The following is a 15,672-nucleotide window of genomic DNA, read 5'->3' on the forward strand; positions in this document are numbered from 1 at the left end:
TCAGTGATGTCATATTAGTAGCTTGAAATAAGCCATGGTGGGGAATGATACAAATTAGAGCATTTTTCCCTGGACAGCTGGTTGTTAAATATTTAACACATCACTGGACATATTTTAATTTCTCTGGTGTAAGTACTGAGGAGTGAGACTGCTGGCTTGCATAGTATGTTTACATTTAACTTTATAGGAAGCTGCCAAACTGTTTACAAAGTGGTTGTACCATTCTACACTCCCAATAATGCATGGAAGTTCCAGTTGCTTCACATTCTCATCAATATATGGTATTCATTGTCAGTCTTTTTAATTTTAGCCACTGAATGGTGAAGATCCGAATAGAAAAGGGAAAATGGGAAATGGAGGTTATATGACAGACGAGTAAGCAGAACTTTCAACTCTCTCCTTATAGGCAGAGAAAATGTAATAAATTCAAGTGGAAGCATATTGAGGCCCCTCACCTAGGTGCGCTCACCTAGTGACCTTCCTCTGATCCTTCCTACTTCATCACAGAGGGATGCTGAGGCTCCAAATTAGAGTTGGAAAATGTTGCAGATATTTGGTCTAACTCCAATCCATTCCAAAGACAGCAAAACGGAGACTCAGGAAAATCCCAAATGGCTACTTAGGACTCTGGGTCACTGGAGCAGAAAGGGCACTTAAGGATTCCCCGCCCAGATTCAGGAACCCCTAATGTCAGCCCGAAAAAAATTGCCCTGCTTTATGCAGCCACAGTAAGATTGGGGTTAAAGCCCATGCCGCGCAAGTCGCCGCCTGCGCGCGACTCTGAACCTGCGAATTTGCCCCCAGACCCTGACGTTTCAGGTAGCCCCTCCTACTCCGGAACACGGCCCACATTCCGCCGGTCCTGCCTTGACAGGCGTGAACCTAACCCAATAAGGATGGAGGGCTGAGCCCTTTGGAGCCAATGGAGAAAGCCCGAGGAGTAGTGGAGGCAGACTCTACGAGGAAACAAGAAGACAGGCCCAAGATGGAGGCGGCGGCGGCTGTTGCTGCCTGACAGGTGAGGGTGGGCCCAGCAGGGTAGGTTTCTGGAGGGACCGTCCGGCACGGGCAGGGAGCTGTGGCCGAAAGCTTACCTCCAAGGTGGCCGCGCATGGACCCTGACGCCCCCTGTCCGGAACTGGAGGAGTGGTTTGACCTGGGGCGAAACCATCGTCCACAGCGGGGGGTAGTGGTGGGTAGACAGAAATAGGGGTGCACGGCTGCGGGGGATGGTTTCGCCCGCCTCGTGTGTAGGACGCCTGCGCAGAGCTGGAAGGCCCTCGGAAGGTGGGGCGGGGCAGGGCCGAATGGGGCTTGGGCTGTGGTGTGTTGCGCCCAGATCCCCTCTAAACCTCCGTAAGATATCTGATGACGCTTCCTTACCAACAATGGGGAGTGCGTGGAGACACAACTCACTACTCGTTTTTCTTTTCTGTATCAGTGTTTGACCCACTAGGAGACTATTTGAGGATTCCCCTGTTACTCCTCCTTAACCCTCCCCAGCCTCCTTCTATTATCATCAGAAATATGTCTGTGTCCCTTTCATTACTTGTCAGGGAGAATTTTGGAGCCTCCCTGCTTTACCCTTATTCATCTCACTTCAACAGTGACTGGTGATGCACCATTACCCTCCTTTTCCCCATAACAATGTCTGGTGACCACCATTATCTGTTCTCTCCGTTACAGTATGTGGTGAGCTCTGTTACATCTTCCTTCAGCATAGTGTCTGTTGAGCCTCTGTGAAATCCCGATCACGGTCTGGTGGCTCCATTAGCCAACTAACAAGAGTTTGTGAGTCTGCCATCATTATACCCCAGGGCTTAGAGATGCCCACAGTGCCCTTAAGAACACCCTGGTGCAGTTCCCATTTCCCCCAAACTGGGCAATATCTGATGTTCTTTAATTCACTCCCCTTCACCCTGTCTGTGACTCCTCCCTCAGCACAGTATCTGATAACTCCCTTCTCCATTATAAAGCCAGGGCACTGTTCCTGTCCATAATGTTCCTGACACACCCCGGTGCACTGTGTGCTGACTTCCCCATTAGCCCCCAGTAAATATTTGTGTTCTCCTGTGCCCTCAAGAACAGTGTGCTGTCTCTCATTGTGTTGTCCCACCCCCACTTGGCCCCATGCAGTTAATCTGAGATCTTGGCTGGGCTGAGTGAAGGAGGAACTAGATCGACTTCAAGGTGTTAACAGGCTCCCTTGGTCTGCTGTGTGGAAATTAGGCTAGTGGGGGTGATGTGGTGCCTGGAGATTCAAATTTATTTTTTGTCCCCTGCTACTGTGCTTCCAGACTATCATTATCAGACCTCTGAATTCCTCCTCTGTCTTCTAGGAGCCCCATGGCACCTACCCAGCCCCACCTCAGCCCTTCTTGACAAAGTCCTAGGCTCAATGGAGCCACCACGGGCCCCCCCTGCCAATGGGGCTGACCCGTCCCGGGCAGTGGGCACTGTCAAAGTGTACTTGCCCAACAAGCAACGCACGGTGGTGAGTCTCATGGGAGCAAAACTGACAGGGGTGCAGATGGACCCAGTTATAAATTTTGGATCAGAAGGGTAACTAAGGCTGGGAGGAGGCTTTTGCTGAGGGATGGGAGAGTTGGCTGGGGCCCCTGTTGAGTACTGATCCCCCACACCTGCACAGGTGACTGTCCGGGATGGCATGAGTGTCTATGACTCTTTAGACAAGGCCCTCAAGGTACGGGGTCTCAATCAGGATTGCTGCGTGGTCTACCGGCTCATCAAGGGGTAAGTGTGGCATACCCTCCACCCCCAACCAACAGGTGCTCAGCCTCCCATCTTCTCCTCAGAGTCATCTGACTCCTTCTTTACTCTGTCGCAGAGTTACCATTAGTCTTCCCTTAGTTTAGTGAATCCATGAGTCCATCCAGCTTTTGTTTCATTACTTCGTAAATTCATTGGCCTATAAGGTCAAAAACTTACTCTGCCTGGCCCCCAGGTCTTCACCCTGCTCCATCACCTCCCAGAGTTCATCTATTTTGTTCTTTTACTATTTCATCAACTTTTCAGCTCTCTCCTACCTCCACTTTCCCATTCTCTGTCTGCTGATTTGGGTCTTGCTGACATTTCATTTATTCCTCTGTTCTAGGGTTCCTTAATTTTTTAATTCAATTCACATATTGATTTTTATTTGTTTCAATGCCTCATCAGCCATTTTTTCAGGGGGTTGTTTAGCACTTCTCAGATTTAGTTGTTTTTTCATCATCTTATTTGCTCTTCACTTTGTGATTAAGAGCATGGACTCTTCAGACTGTCCCGCCACTCACAATCCCTTGTGGCTTTAGGCAAATCACTTTCTGCCCCGAACCTCAATTTCCCTATCTGTAAAATGGGGGCAAAGATAGTAACTAGTTCCTAGGGTTGCTATGAATGGAATGAAACATGCCAGATATTACTCCATGGATGGCAGACTTGGAGGAACTTTTAGGAGTACCCCGCCTCCCCAGGGCCCCTGTCTGCTTTTCCACTCACTCCTTCTGTGCCTCCTATAGACGAAAGACGGTCACTGCCTGGGACACAGCCATTGCTCCCCTGGATGGCGAGGAGCTCATTGTGGAGGTCCTTGAAGATGTCCCACTGACCATGCACAATTTTGTGAGTGCAGGATGTGTAGTGGGGGCAGACCTTGGGCATTAGGGGAGAGTCCTTAACCAGGCCTCAACCTTCCTGCTTTGTGGCAGCAGGTACGGAAGACGTTCTTCAGCCTGGCATTCTGTGACTTCTGCCTTAAGTTTCTGTTCCATGGCTTCCGCTGCCAAACCTGTGGCTACAAGTTCCACCAGCATTGTTCCTCCAAAGTCCCCACAGTCTGTGTTGATATGAGTACCAACCGCCGACAGTGAGCCTGCCCTGGAGTGGGTGGGTGGGGAATGGGGAGGACACAAGCCCAGCCACAAGGCTCTTACAGACAGCTCACTTTTGTCCCCTTGCTCTATACCCTAATACCCTCAAGGTTCTACCACAGTGTCCAGGATTTGTCCGGAGGCTCCAGACAGCACGAGGCTCCCTCAAACCGCCCCCTGAATGAGCCGCTAACCCCTCAGGGTCCCAGGTACTGATGCCTTAGCTAAAGGGCTGCTGTCAGGTGAGAAAGATCTGGAGGCCCCTTTAAACCACAAGCCATTCTTTATTCATATGTTTACTTGACAACATTTGTTGAACACCTGCAAGTATGAGTAAGGACATGGAGCTGTAGGACCTTGGGAAAGTCACCTAATCTCTCTGGGCCTCAGTTTTCTCATCTGTAAATGGAATAATGATACTTTTTACCACATAAGGTTCTGGTGAGGATTAAATGAGTTAAGACATATCTGTTGCTTATAACAAGATCTGGTACAGAGTATAAGTTCTTATTATTAACTATAAACATATATATGTATATATGTACTTATATGTAAAAGCATATAACTATTAATTATTTGAGTATAATGATGCTCAAGGCTTCCCATTTTTAAATATATGTATTTAATCATGAATTCCCTTTTATTTTTTATGTTAAGTATTATAATACTATAGTATTTCTATGTTAAAATATATTTTTGTTCTAATATATGTTTATAAAATATGTTTTATATGTCTATATTATATATTTTTATTATCTCTATACTTGTATACGTTAATATATCATGTGTTAGATTTATAATGTTTTTATATAATATAGAACATATATTTTTATATAATATATAAAATAGTAAAATTGGGGCATTGTGTTATTTTTAATTATGGATGTAAGTAGATTAATTACCTGTGAACTTCATTCAGGATAGTGGAAGGGAACATTAAGAAATGTTTTTGTAATGATCTATATAACATGTATAACATGTACATATAACATATATAACGTTATAATATGTATATTTTGAAACATTGCCATTTTAATATAGATCAGTGTTATATGTTATATAGTATATAATACATAATATATTTGAATAGTACATATAATTATAAAGTATTATATATTACTCTTTCCCCCACTATCCATGTGGCTCCCTGTCCCTCCTTTAGGTCTTTGCTTAGATGTCAGCTCCTTAGAGAAGCCTTTCATAAAATCACCAGTGACATTTTGTCTCCTTATTTTGCTTTATTTTTTTTTCTTTATTGAACCTATCACCATCAGATGGATTAAATATTCTTTTTTTTTTTAAATTTATTTCTCTCTCTCCCTGCTGGAACATCATCCCCATGAGGGCAAGAACTTTTATTTGTTTTGCCCACAGTTTTATTTCCACTACCTAGCATGGTATCTGGCACCTGGAAGGCACTCAATAAATGTTACTTGAACAAATGAGTAATAGTAATAACAGTACATGTTTGCTCTTTGTGAGCTAAGCACAAGTTTACAATGGGGTGGGGGGTGACTTGACTGGTTCTCCCATTCATTCAACAGTGATTTCACAGCCTTTCCCCTGACAGCTCCTGCACCCAGCACCTCGACCCTGAGCACTTCCCCTTCCCTGCCCCAGCCAATGCCCCTCTCCAGCGCATCCGCTCCACATCCACCCCCAATGTCCATATGGTCAGCACCACAGCCCCCATGGACTCCAGCCTCATCCAGGTTGGTGTCAAGGGGGGAATTCATGGGGGATAACTGGGCAGAGGTGAGAGCCATTCCTGTTGGCCTCTGCCCTCTCTCTAACTCCTTTCCCTCTTCTTTTAGCTCACTACCCAGAGTTTCAGCACTGATGGTGAGCCCCCGCTGCCTGCACCCTCAGCACACCCCTCCACCCTACTTGTCTCCACTCACTTCTCCACAATCACAGCTGCTGGTAATAGAGGTGGTGGAGATGGAGCCCCCCGGGGGAGCCCCAGCCCAGCCAGCGTGTCCTCAGGGAGGAAGTCCCCACATTCCAAGTCCCCATCAGAACAGCGGGAGCGGAAGTCCTTGGCCGATGACAAGAAGAAAGTGGTAAGCTCTGGGGGAAACCTGTGGGGGGGCACCACAGGCTGAGTGATAAGGGATGTGGGCAGGCCCCTGAGATGCCACCCATGTGGCCTACAGAAGAATCTGGGGTACCGGGATTCGGGCTATTACTGGGAGGTGCCACCCAGTGAGGTGCAGCTGCTGAAGAGGATCGGGACGGGCTCATTTGGCACCGTGTTTCGCGGGCGGTGGCATGGCGATGTGGCTGTGAAGGTGCTCAAGGTGGCCCAACCCACAGCTGAGCAGGCCCAGGCCTTCAAGAACGAGATGCAGGTGCTCAGGTAAGATTATCGCATGGGTGTGGATGGGGAATGAGGGTGGCAGGCATGGCCTTGGTGCCTCTGGGGAGAGGCTGTGCTTGGGGAAGTTCTGCATATCACCTGTGTTTGTGTTGTGTCATCACCATAGGCATAAGTTGTTTTTCTGTCAAGGGTGTCCCTTTCCCCTCTGGGAAATAGGTATGTTTAGAGGAACTCTGATGATGTTATTGTGTTTGGGTTAATATTGATACTAATTAACGGCTCTGCTTCCAAAACGTGGGTCTTCTTTGCCTGCTGTGAAATGGGTATGTCCATAGGACATTATTAACTTCATTGCATGCACTTATATTAGTAGCAGAATGCTAGTTAACTGCATCGCCATAAAGGGTTGCATCCTTTCTTCCCCTCTGCTTGTGCTGCATCACTAGTATTATGTTTACTGTGTTACATTTTTGTCATTAATTAATTATAATAATGCCATAATTTAAAGAACAGCATTACAGTTGACCCTTGTACAACATGGGTTCGAACTTAACACATCCACTTAAACGTGGATTTTTTTTCTTTCTTTTTTATTATTAGCTTCAGGTGTACATGGATTTTTTTCTTTTTTTAATTTTTTATGTTTTATTAAGTTTATTGGGATAACATTAGTTAATTATATAATTTTCAGGTGTACATTATAAGTTGACATCTATATAGTCTATTGTGTGATTACCACCCAAAATCCAGTTGGATTTTTCCAACAAATACTGTAAATGTATTTTTTCTTCCTTATAATATTCTTAATAACATTTTCTTTTCTCTAGTTTACTTTATTGTAAGAATACAGTATATAATACATATAACATACAAAATATGTGTTAATCAACTGTTTATGTTATCAGTAAGGCTTCTGGTCAACAATAGGCTGTTAATAGTTAAGTTCTGGGGAAGTCAAAAGTTATATGTGGATTTTCAACTGTGTTGGGGCTCAACACTGTTGTTCAAAGGTCACCTGTATTTGCTATCATCATAACCATAATTTAATCATTATTTAATTAATGATTATATTTACTTAATATATCATTGATACTATATTAATTCATTCACATGGATGTTCCTTTTTTGCTGCTGTAGTTACTACCACTCCTAGAGTTGCTAACATGGCCTTTCCCCTCTGACAAGAATTAATGTTATTATAATTGCTTGTGCTATTTTAATATTTATCCTCATAATGGATGTAATAATAGTAAGAAAACTTATATTCTATTTCTGTGAAGTAGCAATGATTTGAACATGCTGTTAATTTGCATTATATTAATATTTTAACCATAATCTGACTGCTATGAAGAATACTCATGTGCTGTGTTATCTGCTTTAACATGGCAAAATTACAGAGCATCATCAGTGTTACAGTTGACCCTTGAACAATGCAGGGGTTAGGGGTGCCGACCTCTCCACACAGTCAAAAATTCATGTGTAACTTTTGACTCCCCCAAAAGTTAGTTGTCTCTCAATATTCATGGGGGATTGGTTCCAGGACCCCCGACAGATAACAAAATCTACAGATGCTCAAGTTCCCTATATAAAATGGCATAGATCAGTGCAAACAGTCAGACCTCTGCATCTGTGGACCTCAACCTCAGATCAAAATAGTACAGGTATTTATTGAAAAATATCTATGTATAAATGGACCTGTGCAGTTGAAACCCATATTGTTCAAGGGTGAACTGTATTTGCATTTGTGTTACCATAACTGGAGTTAATACTTCCATAAGGGATGAAGGCTTTCTTCTAAATTAAGGCAGATCTATTAATACATGACAGTTTCTGTGAGGTAGAACAAGGTACCCAGGAGCAATAAGAACAAGGATAGTGAAATTTTCAAAGGACTTACTTGTGTTTGGTGCTGTTCTAAGTTACTTACAGATTATTTAGTCACTCCTCCCAACATCTCCATAAGGTAGCTTATATAATTTTCAGTTTTACAGTGGAGGAAAATGAGGTACAGAGAGGTTAAGTGTTGCACATGGGGAGTGAGTACATGGGGAAGTGGGGAAGCCTGCATTGGAACACAGAAGCTAACTTGAATCCAAACCTCTTTACTTCTAAGCCTCTCGTAGTAATTAACAGTATAATCACAAATTACTGATATTTTTATCTGGAATTTATCAATATTATGATATATCAGTGAAGAAGGTTGGCATTTCACTTTCAAAGAAGGTTGGCATTCCACTTTCTTGTCTAGAAAATGGTCACAGACCCAGATCACGGTCAGGGTCAGAGATGTGGCAGGTGTTGATGATTAAGATGCTACCGGTCCACAGAGGGGTAGAGGTGGTAACCTGTCCCTCCTGCTTTTTTTGGGAAACTCGGATAAGGAAGCTCAGGACTTCAGCCCAGCACTGAATCAGCCCAGCAAATATATCTCATAAATTCATTGAATCTGGCCACAGTCTGGCCTTGAGCTTCCTAAAAGACAGGATGGAAATGACAACAGAAGTTAGCAGTGAACAGTGTCATCTCTGATTCTCAAAAAGTGAGTGACAATTGCTGTTCCCCCCACCCTGCCCTGATACCATCCTCCCTGCCTGCAGGAAGACACGTCATGTCAACATCTTGCTGTTCATGGGCTTCATGACCCGGCCGGGGTTCGCCATCATCACACAGTGGTGTGAGGGCTCCAGCCTCTACCACCACCTCCATGTAGCTGACACACGTTTTGACATGGTCCAGCTCATTGATGTGGCCCGGCAGACTGCCCAGGGCATGGAGTGAGCCTCCCAGCCCAAGGACTAGGGAGGAGGTTGGGGGAGGGAGATGAGGTAGCCCCAGCCAATTTGCCACCTGCTTCCATCCCCACAGCTACCTCCATGCCAAGAACATCATCCACCGAGATCTCAAGTCTAACAGTATCTACCTGTCCCTGTCTAAGGCTGGGGTGGGGTGAGGACTTAAAGGAATGGCTCTTGTGGAATGGGAACTTCTGGGAATGAATAGAGAGGTACACGTGTTGCATGGCCCTTGCTAGGTAGTAGAGCTGTGGCTGGTGAGGAGCCTTTAATGAGGGTCTCTTGGTCAGGAGTCAGAGTTGTGGCTTGTTCAGGTACTGTTCTTGGGGACTGTGATCAGAGTATGAAGTGTGGTAGTCATGGAGGACATTACAGGGACTTTCTGATCAGAGTCACAGGCATGGCAGGTATGGGTACTGCTCTTAGTGGGAATTCCTGGTCAGGAGCCACAGCGGGGCCAAGTGTGGGGGACATTAATTGGAGCTCCCCACCCAAGTCAAAGTTGTGGTGGGTTTTTGTGACATTGGGGGACTTCTGGTCAGGTTTAGAGGCATGACTGATGTTGAGTTATTAATGAGAGCATCCCAGTCAGGGTGAGAGGTGTGGCTGTTGGGAGTCCCTGTAGTGGCCCTTGACCTCGGTGGACATCTTTTTACACGAGGGACTCACAGTGAAGATTGGTGACTTTGGCCTGGCCACAGTGAAGACACGGTGGAGCGGAGCTCAGCCTCTGGAACAGCCCTCAGGCTCTGTGCTATGGATGGTGAGTTGGGTCAGGCTAGGCTGGGGGCTGGACCAGAGCATATAGGGACCTGAGCTGCAGGCTGGGATATAGGGGGCTGAGTGGTTATGGGGATGCCTCTGCCAAGTGTGAGTATCTGGATTGCTCATGTTTCACCTCACATGAGTGGCTCTGAGTTGTATCCAGTGTGGCTAGTGGGACCTAGGACTATGGGCCAGCCACTTGCTGACCTCCATGGTTCTCCTGCCTGGTTTGGCCTATTGAAGGCGGCTGAGGTGATTCGTATGCAGGACCCGAACCCCTACAGCTTCCAGTCGGATGTCTACGCCTATGGGGTTGTGCTCTATGAGCTCATGACTGGCTCCCTACCTTACAGCCACATTGGCAGCCGTGACCAGGTGAGCCCCATACCTTACCCACAATCTCCCAGGCTAAGGGATACCCCCTCAGCTTCTAAACCCCCGATTTCCTTTGTACAGACCGAGAATGCCACACTTCCTCTAGAAACCCAAAATGTTCTGGGCTGAGAACTCCTAGAATCTTCTGGGCCTTCCATACCCAGAATCTTCTCCTTCCTCCACATCCACAATCCTCTGGGTCCTCAAAGTCCAGAATATTCTGAATCCCCTATACTCAGAATCCACCTAGCCCCTCACATACCTAGAAGCCCTCTGGACCCCTAGACAACTGCCAGTCCCTTGGCCTGAGTACTCAAAATCCTACAAGTCCCCAAAGCCCAGAATCCCATTTCTCCCAGAAACAGAACCCCTTTGTGCTTCTGGAATACTCAAAGATAACCACAATTATTCAGGCTTCAGGACCCTGGTACCCACAATACTCTAGGCCCCAGACTCTCATGGTTCTCTTCTTCAAGGCCTAGAATTTCCCAGGCCCTCAGAAACCCATGATCTTCTAGGTACCAGATACCAGTAGTCCTACATGCTACTTGGACCCATAGTCCTCAGGCCCCAGATCCCCACAGAAACACAAGCTCCTAAGGGCTGGAATCCTTTAGCTCCTTCCAGACTCAGAAGTTCACATTTTCCCCAGACTTAGTACTTTCCAGGCCCATAAGCCCCCTAGAAATCTGTGGACCCATAATCCTCTGGGCCCCAAACACCTATAATCCTTACTTCCCTCAAGCTTAAATCCCTGTATTCTGCAAGCAGATAGTCCTTCCAAGGCCTCAGAGACCCAGAATCCTTAGATCCACAAGACAGTACAATCCTCAGAGCCCCAATACCCAGAATACCCCAGTTCCCCTAAAGGAATATTCCAAGTCCCTCAAGAGCCAAAATTCCCTGGACCTCCCCGCCTACATCAGACACTCCTGTCCTCCCCCAGATTATCTTTATGGTGGGCCGTGGCTATCTGTCTCCTGACCTCAGCAAAATCTCTAGTAACTGCCCCAAAGCCATGCGACGCCTGCTGTCCGACTGCCTGAAGTTCCAGCGGGAGGAGCGGCCTCTCTTCCCCCAGGTGGGCCGGGTAGGAGGGCTGTAAACCTTGGGGAGGAGACTGATGAGGAGGAAGACTCGGAAGTGTGAATGTGAACCATGTTTGTTCAAGACTCAGAGATGTGCAATGTATGTATGTATGCTTCCCTGGGAGGGAGGCTGGGGTCTGCTGGTGTTGGGGTGCCTGTGTGGCTCTGGACACACCCCCCCCCTCATGCACACCTGCCCCCAGATCCTGGCCACGATTGAGCTGCTGCAGCGGTCACTCCCCAAGATTGAGCGGAGTGCCTCAGAACCTTCCTTGCACCGTACCCAGGCTGATGAGTTGCCTGCCTGCCTACTCAGCGCAGCCCGCCTTGTGCCTTAGGCCCTGCCCCCAACCACCAGGGAGCCAATCTCAGCCTGCCACGCCAAGGAGCCCTGCCCACCAACCAATCAATGTTCTATCTGCCCTGATACTGCCTCAGGATCCCCCTCCCTGGGAGATGATTCCCATGTGCTTTTCCAGTTCTTCTGGAATTGGGGGACCCCCAAAAGACTGAGACCCCCGCCTCCTCCATAGTTTGGTTTCCTCTCAGCTTTGGGGATACTTTTAAATTTGGGAGTTCCTCCATCTCCAATGGCTGGGATTTGTGGCAGGGATTCCATTTAGAACCTCTGGAATTTGTGCCTCATGTGCCTTCCACTGGATTTTGGGGTCCCCAGCACCCCATGTGGATTTTGGGGTCCCCTCTGTGTCTCCCCCACCATTCAAGGACTCCCCTCTTCACCAAGAAGCACAGAATTCTGCTGGGCCTTTGCTTGTTTATTTTGCTTCCTGACTCTTCTCATGGGGTTCAGAGCCGCTGAGGGGTGGGGGCGAGTCCAGGCAAGGAGTAGAGGTTAGGGGGAAGTGCGGACCACACAAACAGCGCCACTGTACGCATCACCACAGGCGGCACGATGAACGAGGACCACATATGCCAAGCACGGCACAAGAGGAGGTCACGTCAGTCACAGACACAGACATCACGGCAAAGGTGGGGAAGTAGGGGACCACTGGCCTTCCATGTGCAGAGGATTCTGGGAGAGTAGGTAGAGTTTGCATATTTAAAGACAGCTGTCAGAGGCAGGAAAGTGGGGCAGGGGTCCCTGGGGAACTGAGGGGTCCTAGCAGTGGGAGGAGTTCCCAATGTGTTGAATGGGGTTAGAGGGAGATGATAGGAAATCTTTGGGGGGCAGGTGGTAGAATTTGAGGAGAGATCTCTAGAAATGGGAGATCCATGGAAGGGGGCTCAAAGGTAGGGGTTTCTTAAGGATTTGGGAAATTTTGATGGGGAACAAAGTGTGCTTGAGAGATCTGGGACCAAGAGTAGTGTTTTCCAGGAATTTCAGGGCTCCAGGAGGGGATTCAGTGTTGTTAGGGCCAGAACAAGTTGCCTTGTGTTTGGGAACTTCCAGGAAGGAAAACACACTCTGGGGGACCAGGAGTAGAGGTCTTCAAGAATTTGGAGGTGTTAAAACTGAGAAAGTAGGTTTTCAGGTGACCAGGAGTGGGCTTCCAGAGGACTTGGCAATTCCAAACATGAGAATTGGGTTTAGGACCAGGAGTGAGATTTTCTGGGGGACTTGGGCATTCTGAGGAGTGAGAAGAGGGATCTTGGTGAACCAGGAGAGGGCTTCTCAAGGGAGTTGGAGATTCCGAAAGTGAGAAGTGGATTCAGGGCCCAGAGAGGGGTTGCCCAGGGACTTGGGGATTCTCAGGACAGGGTGTCAGTCGGAGAAGAGGCTGGCGAAAGACTTCCTCAGGCTGCGGATGGTCTCAGCTTTCACCTCGTCCTGGCTAAGGCTGGGCCTGGGCGGGGCTGGCTCTGGAAGGTTGAAGGCATTGGTCAGAGACTGAGATTTGCTAGAGAGAGACAAGGTGGAGGCATGGGAGGAAGGGGGGAAGAGGAAGGGAGGAGGGGGAGAGAAACATAATGTTACCCCAGGCCTGGCCCCAGCCCTGCCCCTCTGGTCTTGGGGCGGTGCCTGTGACCCTCCCACCCATCAGCATGGGCCTGGACCCTGATGGATTCTCAGGCAGAGTCAGGGAGTCCTGGGTGAGGAAGGGAGGACTTGGATCCAAAGTAAAGAAGTCTGGGATTAATAGAAAGAGTCCTGGGCGGAGGAATCTTCTCTTCAAATCCAGGCTAGACTGGGAGAAAGGTGAAGATGGGCAGGGAGGCTTCTAATCTTAGGGTGAGGAGTCCAGGAGGGAGTAGGGGGAGGCTGGACCAAGGACAGACTGGGAGAGTCAAATCTAAGAGGAAGCAGTTGGGTGGGACAGTAAGGACTTTTGAGAGAAGGTGCAGCAGGTCTGGAATGGACCGTAAGAGGCAGAGGGAATGGTGCGATGATTTAGGAGGAAACAGAAATGGACCAGAAGGATTTGGGAATGAACTAGAAAGGAGTCTAGACTGCAGGAAAAGTATGAGGAGGGTGTAAAGTGATATAGGAGGATTGTGAATTGTGCTGAGTTTGGGGTACTGGCTGGGAGGAGTCAGGCTGGGCAGGAGGAGGGTGACTTTGGCAGGCAAGGCTCCAAGATGGGAGGAGGACTGGAGGGCTAGAAGGCACTGAAAGAGGGTCAGTAAGGTGCCTGGGGTGGGCTAAGAGGGGCTGAGGAAGGGGATTTTCTCAGGGCCTATTGGGAAGTCTCTGAATCAAAAGTGGGATTTCCTTGGGATTCTGGCACCAATTCTCTGGGATGGAGGGCAGGAGCCTCTCTGGACTGGAAGGGGTGGCAGTTTGGGGGAGGAGTCTGGCCCAGACTGGAGATAGAACTCTCAGGACCTCCAGATAGGATCTAGGTCTGAGGAACTTGGGAGCTGAGGCTGCCCACCCAGTGTAGGAGCATGTTTTGGGAGCAGCAAGGCAAGGGCTGCCGTGGGGTCCCCTTACTTGAGCTGGGGGTGCGGGGGTCCCCCGGCAGCGGCGGCAGCAGGTTGCGGCACATCCTGGCTAGGTTTCTGGGCCAGCTGTGGCTTGGTGGGACGTCCAGCAGGGCCCGGGCCGCTAGGCCGTGGCTGCTGCGTGGTGGGTGGCCCAGTGCGGGGCATGGGACCTGCCTGGCTGGCCTGGCGGGTGGGGCCAGCAGGGCCTGGCGGTTTCTGGGGTGGGCCCTGGCGCTGCTGACCACCTGGTGGAGCCCCTGAGGCCTTTGGGGGAGCCTGACCGGAAACAGATGTCTGACGGGTAGCCTGTGGTGGACCTGCCTGTCGCTGGGGAGATGGGGAGGCAGGTGGGCGGGCTGCTGGAGGTGCTCCAGGTCCTCCTGCCACCGCCCGGGATTGGCGGCCTTGACCCTGGGTCAGTGGTGGGGCTTGGGACACAGGCTGCTGGGGCGCTGATGTGGGGCTTGGTAGGCGCTGGGGCAGGGGGCTGCCAGCTGGGGGTCCAAGGCCTGAAAGGTGCTGCTGGCCCTGTGGGGGCGGGCGCTGCTGCAACGGAGGTCCCTGGCGTTGGGGGCCTGGGCCCGGCTGGGGAGGGCCACCTGAGGGACAGAGAGAGAGAACACATGTGAGAGCCAGCAAATGAGAGGTGAGGTGAGTGACTGTAGGACAGTAGGGGCCCAAGAAGCCAGTCCCTCACTTACCCTGTGGTGGGGGTCGTTGCTGAGCAGGGGGCCCCACAGGCTGCTGGGAGGTCTGGCGGCCCAAGGGCAGGGCCCCTGGGGACACAGTCTGTGGTAGAGGAGTGGAGCAGGAGAGGTTAAAAATAGTTACCAGCCAGTGGAGCATCCGCCAATCAGAATAACACGGGTTCCCTGTGTACTGGGTGTTGTCTGTGTTTGCGGCTGAGCTGAGGGAAGTCAGGTTGTTGGGTGGGGACTTGCTCCCAGGGGAGGAGTTGGAAGCACTCAGGGAAGTCAGGGTAGCAGCTATTTTATCAATATTTAAAACAATTGGTAATTGCCACCACATGAATAATGGTGACACCCTTAGCCTGTTGATGATCAGTTCTGTGACACGGCATGACCAAGGGCTGGCCTGCCCACCACTAGCTGACCTGGCTATGGGAGCCCCTGCCAGGGGAGGCATCCCGCTGTCGGGGCAGGGCCTGGGCCATCTTGTTGACCACAAGCTCTACGATGAGCTGCTTGTCTTCATCCTGGTGGTCACCAATGAGTGGCATGGAGGAGCCCACCACCTGGGGGAGGAAAAGGAACCCAGTGAAGAGAGAGGCAGTAAATGCATAGGAGGCTTACAATGAAAAAGTACTTTAAGTTGGCAGAAGATATGGTGGTTGCCTCGGAATGGCACTTCAGTTTGAGGCATGGATATGCAGTGTGAGGAAGGCTTGCCTCCTACAAGGTACTGAACAGCTGATGAGGTACTAGCAGGGGTTGTCAAATTAGGGCCCATGGGCAAAATCTGGCCCAGCACCTGTTTTTGTATGGCCCCCAAGCTAAGGATGGGTTTTACACTTTTTAATTGTTGAAAAAAAAGATTTCATGACGTGAAATTATATG

General features: G+C 49.1%; 2 protein-coding genes across 11 annotated transcripts in view; one reads left to right on the forward strand and one right to left on the reverse strand.

Moving 5' to 3' along the window:
* The first annotated feature begins 966 nt into the window (after positions 1 to 966).
* On the forward strand, positions 967 to 11,973 carry ARAF (A-Raf proto-oncogene, serine/threonine kinase). Of its 7 annotated transcripts, XM_016141820.2 has the most exons (16): positions 967 to 1,018; positions 2,340 to 2,494; positions 2,651 to 2,754; positions 3,519 to 3,621; positions 3,711 to 3,865; positions 3,980 to 4,078; positions 5,440 to 5,581; positions 5,684 to 5,711; positions 5,787 to 5,932; positions 6,026 to 6,228; positions 8,787 to 8,963; positions 9,055 to 9,101; positions 9,626 to 9,744; positions 9,990 to 10,121; positions 11,068 to 11,202; positions 11,413 to 11,973. In XM_016141820.2, exons 2-16 carry the CDS (start codon positions 2,399 to 2,401, stop codon positions 11,545 to 11,547), a joined length of 1,821 nt encoding a protein of 606 aa, XP_015997306.1. In that variant the 5' UTR covers positions 967 to 1,018; positions 2,340 to 2,398; the 3' UTR covers positions 11,548 to 11,973. The 7 variants fall into 7 exon arrangements, with proteins under 7 accessions (XP_015997306.1, XP_015997304.1, XP_015997305.1 ...); XM_016141818.2 differs by having other exon boundaries at positions 5,425 to 5,581; positions 5,684 to 5,932; XM_016141819.2 differs by lacking the exon at positions 967 to 1,018 and adding an exon at positions 1,229 to 1,791 and having other exon boundaries at positions 5,425 to 5,581; positions 5,684 to 5,932.
* Positions 11,965 to 15,672, reverse strand: part of SYN1 (synapsin I) — a 58,106-nt gene continuing 54,398 nt past the window's right edge. For 2 of the 4 annotated variants that reach the window (XM_016141810.2, XM_016141809.2), the window contains 4 exons: positions 15,210 to 15,350; positions 14,797 to 14,884; positions 14,103 to 14,694; positions 11,965 to 13,068 (listed from right to left, as the gene is read on the reverse strand). In XM_016141810.2, coding sequence (XP_015997296.1) covers positions 12,933 to 13,068; positions 14,103 to 14,694; positions 14,797 to 14,884; positions 15,210 to 15,350 — 957 coding nt within the window. In that variant the 3' untranslated portion in view covers positions 11,965 to 12,932. The remainder of the gene's footprint in view (positions 13,069 to 14,102; positions 14,695 to 14,796; positions 14,885 to 15,209; positions 15,351 to 15,672) is intronic. The other 2 variants (XM_016141812.1, XM_016141811.1) reach the window with 2 other exon arrangements.

Source organism: Rousettus aegyptiacus, unplaced genomic scaffold, assembly GCF_014176215.1.
Source record: "Rousettus aegyptiacus isolate mRouAeg1 unplaced genomic scaffold, mRouAeg1.p scaffold_m13_p_9, whole genome shotgun sequence".
In the NCBI taxonomy this organism is placed as follows: domain Eukaryota; kingdom Metazoa; phylum Chordata; class Mammalia; order Chiroptera; family Pteropodidae; genus Rousettus; species Rousettus aegyptiacus.

Bases quoted from the DNA above. Each gene is read 5' to 3' on its own strand.
- ARAF (XM_016141813.2), top strand. From the start codon at position 2,243: ATGTGGTGCCTGGAGATTCAAATTTATTTTTTGTCCCCTGCTACTGTG. The intron at 2,495-2,650 runs GTGAGTCTCATG...ACACCTGCACAG, and splicing joins CCAACAAGCAACGCACGGTG to GTGACTGTCCGGGATGGCAT. The intron at 9,102-9,625 runs GTATCTACCTGT...TGACCTCGGTGG, and splicing joins CCGAGATCTCAAGTCTAACA to ACATCTTTTTACACGAGGGA.